Source organism: Penaeus japonicus, unplaced genomic scaffold (genome assembly GCF_977035675.1).
Source record: "Penaeus japonicus unplaced genomic scaffold, GWHDUDI00000001_assembly GWHDUDI00000017, whole genome shotgun sequence".
Taxonomy (NCBI): domain Eukaryota; kingdom Metazoa; phylum Arthropoda; class Malacostraca; order Decapoda; family Penaeidae; genus Penaeus; species Penaeus japonicus.
In genome coordinates, this window is record NW_028234419.1 from 12664269 (window position 1) to 12669268 (window position 5000).

A 5000-nucleotide genomic window follows, 5' to 3' on the forward strand; every position below is an offset into this window, starting at 1 on the left:
CACCTTCACCATCATCATAACCATCCTCATTCTCATCCTAACCACCTTCATCATCATCCCAACCATCCTCATTCTCATCCTAACCACCTTCACCATCATCCTAACCATCCTTCTGCTTATCCTAACTACCTTCACCATCCTTATGCTTATCCCAACTACCTTCACCATCATCCCAACCATCCTCATTCTCATCCTAACCACCTTCACCATCATCCCAACCATCCTCATTCTCATCCTAACCACCTTCACCATCATCCTAACCATCCTTCTGCTTATCCTAACTACCTTCACCATCCTTATGCTTATCCCAACTACCTTCACCATCATCCCAACCATCCTCATTCTCATCCTAACCACCTTCACCATCATCCCCACCATCTCATTCTCATCTAAGCACCTTCACCAATTCTCCCACCATCCTCATTCTCATCCTAACCACCTTCACCATCATCCTAACCATCCTCATTCTCATCCTAACCACCTTCACCATCATCCCAACCATCCTCATTCTCATCCTAACCACCTTCACCATCATCCTAACCATCCTCATTCTCATCCTAATCACCTTCACCATCCTTATACATATCCTAACCACCTCCACCATCATCCCAACCATCCTCATTCTCATCCTAACCACCTTCACCATCATCCTAACCATCCTTCTGCTTATCCTAACTACCTTCACCATCCTTATGCTTATCCTAACTACCTTAACCATCATCCTAACCATCCTCATTCTCATCCTAACCACCTTCACCATCATCCTAACCATCCTCATTCTCATCCTAACCACCTTCACCATCATCCTAACCATCCTCATTCTCATCCTAACCACCTTCACCATCATCCTAACCATCCTCATTCTCATCCTAACCACCTTCACCATCATCCCAACCATCCTCATTCTCATCCTAACCACCTTCACCATCATCCTAACCATCCTTCTGCTTATCCTAACTACCTTCACCATCCTTATGCTTATCCTAACTACCTTCACCATCATCCCAACCATCCTCATTCTCATCCTAACCACCTTCACCATCATCCCAACCATCCTCATTCTCATCCTAACCACCTTCACCATCATCCTAACCATCCTCATTCTCATCCTAACCACCTTCACCATCATCCCAACCATCCTCATTCTCATCCTAACCACCTTCACCATCCTTATACATATCCTAACCACCTCCACCATCATCCCAACCATCCTCATTCTCATCCTAACCACCTTCACCATCATCCCAACCATCCTCATTCTCATCCTAATCACCTTCACCATCATCCTAACCATCCTTCTGCTTATCCTAACCACCTTCACCATCATCCTAACCATCCTCATTCTCATCCTAACCACCTTCACCATCATCCTAACCATCCTCATTCTCATCCTAACCACCTTAACCATCCTTATGCTTATCCTAACTACCTTAACCATCCTCATTCTCATCCTAACCACCTTCACCATCCTTATGCTTATCCTAACCACCTCCACCATCATCCCAACCATCCTCATTCTCATCCTAACCACCTTCACCATCCTTATACATATCCTAACCACCTCCACCATCATCCCAACCATCCTCATTCTCATCCTAACCACCTTCACCATCCTTATACATATCCTAACCACCTCCACCATCATCCCAACCATCCTCATTCTCATCCTAACCACCTTCACCATCCTTATGCATATCCTAACCACCTCCACCATCATCCCAACCATCCTCATTCTCATCCTAACCACCTTCACCATCCTTATGCATATCCTAACCACCTCCACCATCATCCCAACCATCCTCATTCTCATCCTAACCACCTTCACCATCCTTATGCATATCCTAACCACCTTAACCATCATCCCAACCATCCTCATTCTCATCCTAACCACCTTCACCATCCTTATGCATATCCTAACCACCTTCACCATCATCCTAACCATCCTCATTCTCATCCTAACTACCTTAACCATCCTTCTGCTTACCCTAACCACCTTCACCATCATCTTAACCATCCTCGTTCTCATCCTAACTACCTTAACCATCCTTCTGCTTACCCTAACCACCTTCACCATCATCCCAACCATCCTCATCATCATCCTACCTGAATCGAGAGGTGCCAGGGCGTTGATCCTCCGAGGCAGCGAGGGTGACACGAGGCCCGGCGAGCGGCTGCCCGGCCTGTCCCCTCTGGCACTGCCCAATCCTCCTGTGGCGTACTTGTTGGGTAGCAGGGTATAGCCTGAGGGAGGAGGGCTTGGGATTATTGGTTGGGTCTTGGTTGGTTTGGGTTGGGTGTGTGTGTTATTTGGTGTATTATTATTTATTTGGTACCGATTTTTTTTTTTATTTTTTTTTTTTATTTATTTATTTTTTTTTTTGTCACCTGTTCTTCATTGTTTTGTTTACGTGATCTAATTTATTTGTGATTATTTGGTGTTATTTTTTTTTATTTCTTTTTTGTCACCTGTTCATTCTGTTTTGTTTGATATATTAATTTGTTTACGTGATCTAAGTGGTTTGTTTTGTCACCTGTTCTTCATTCTGTTTTGTTTGATATATTAATTTGTTTACGTGGTCTAAGTGTCTTATTTGTATCCCTATGCTCGTGAGAAAGATGTTGAAACACTCTGATAAATAATCACAGTTTGTATTAAGGGTCGTCGTTATTAAATCTCCATCTTTTTCCCCTCCCTCATAACCGTCCATTTTTTTTCTCTCTCTCTCACTCACCTTTCTCAACGCTGATACCTCTGGTGTAGGATGATCCCTGCCGTAGCTTGCCGAGGTACACCCCCCTGTAGCCACCTGTAAGGGGTGTAGGAGAGCGTCATGCAAACATGCACTAAATCTGCAGGGAAGAAGGGGGGATACTACGACAAATATCTTCTAACATTGAAGCTAATAGTTCTCCATTTCTCATGTATTTCTGGTGTTTTTATATGCAAGAGGTGAAAAATATTACTTTTGTAATATTTAGAGAGTTTTAAAAGGCTCATTGGGAGGTATATAAATCGTTATTTTGCCTGAAACTCGACAAAATGTATCGCAAATACTTAAGCAGGTAGTCCCTCCTTCATAGAAAACGAAAAGGAATCTTGTTTTAGGAGTAACTACAATATAATCAAGTGTATCTTCTATAAATAACGTTTGCTTTGTTATTAAATTTCTTTTGCACCGCAGTAAGACGCGAATGTCTTTAAAAACTCAAAAACACGAACCTAAAAAGGCAACTGCTTAATATTAATCATTATAGAACAAATAATAATACGAATACAATAAAAGTTATGAAAGCAATCAGAGCGTAATTCCATATATCATAAACTACATTTCATTGCGGATTTTAAAAATCAAATGAGAAATGCAGGGTTTTTTAGATAAATTGTACAGACTGTTAAGGTTTATCCGTGCATAATAAACACTGGCTTTTAATACACCAACAGCAACATTCAGAATGACGGGACAATAACACGATAACGACAGAGACGGGGAAATCAAAAAGCATAAAAAATTGATATATGTTATACAAAAACATCCTCTGTGCTTCTAAATTCATCTACATGAACTTAACATGACAACTTTTCTAAAGAAATTTGACATCAAATTAGACCAGTGACAAGTGACTCTGGCATAGGCCTATCCTTCCCCAAATAATGATTTGGATGATGATATTGATGATGATTGTGATGGTGGTGGTGATAGTGGTGATGATGGTGATGACGATGGTGGTGGTGATGTTGATGATGATGATGGTGGTGATTATAACGGTGGTGGGGATAGTGATAATAATGGTGGTGATGGTGATGATGATGGTGGTGGTGATGATAATAATAATGATGATAATAATGAAAGTATCATTCGTAGCGATGATAATAATAATAAGTTTGATAACAATAATGATGATACTACTACTACTACTCTACTACTTCTACTAATAATGATAATGATAATTATAATCATAGTATTGATGATGATAATAAAGATGAAGATGAAGATGAAAATGATAGTAATGATTATAAAAAAATGATAATAGAAGTAATAATAATAGTAATAATAATAATAATCCTGATAATGCCAAAGATGATGATGAGTATGATGATGATAATAATAATAATTATTATTATAATTGATTGTCATGAGGATGATGATGATAATGACAGATATAGTAATAAAAATGATGATAGTGATAGTAATGACAACAACCATGTTAATGACAAAAATGATGATAATAATAACAATGAAAATGATGATGATGATATGGTGATGATGATGATAATGATGATGACGATGATGACAGAAAAAAATGTAATAATGATGATGATGATGATGATAATAATAATAATAATAATAATAATAATAATAATAATAATAATAATGATGTTACGATGATAACCACGATCCTTCTTTTCATCACAACTATTTCCATCATTTCAAAGCATTATCAACAGTACTGCCGCCACACTGAATAGCATTGCAACATTCATTGAGCAACGCCATTAAAATCGATACTCCTTCCATTAATAACAACCGTAATGGCGATAAATTGCATCACAATCTATCTTTTCCTTTGCAATCATCAGCACCAATAAATGAGTCATCGTTGCAACGACTATTTGCATCATTAATGAAGCTCATTAACCTAATTAGACTAGACACAAAATATGACCTCTTGTGCCACCTCTCTTGACCTTTGTTTTCGTCTCCTTAGACACGCTTTCTTAGGTCAGCGTTATTTTGGGCGGCGACCTAATTGGGTCACAGTGCTTATCAACGACAGGTCACTTGGACTACGAGTTCGCTTCAGGTGAGATTCTACCTTGTGTTAGTAGCTGGTAAGGGTGATTATGCCGTGATCTGATGGGAGGAGGTATTTGTGTGATCTATATTGATAGTGGATGGGAGAATTTCGTCTGTGTCTCCCTCTCTTTCGCGCTCGGTCTGTCTCTGTCTCTCTCTTTCTTAAACTCTTGCTCTCTCTGACACTCTCTTTCTGTGACAATC

At 39.4% G+C, this 5000-nt stretch overlaps 1 protein-coding gene across 2 annotated transcripts in view; it reads right to left on the minus strand.

The window, feature by feature from the left end:
* LOC122264468 (TOG array regulator of axonemal microtubules protein 1-like) overlaps positions 1 to 5000 on the minus strand; it is a 182895-nt gene that overhangs the window by 57199 nt on the left and 120696 nt on the right. For both annotated transcript variants that reach the window (XM_086545967.1, XM_086545968.1), the window contains exons 7-8: positions 2733 to 2807; positions 2104 to 2241 (exon numbers count right to left, since the gene is read on the minus strand). In XM_086545967.1, the coding sequence (XP_086402093.1) occupies positions 2104 to 2241; positions 2733 to 2807 (213 nt within the window). The remainder of the gene's footprint in view (positions 1 to 2103; positions 2242 to 2732; positions 2808 to 5000) is intronic.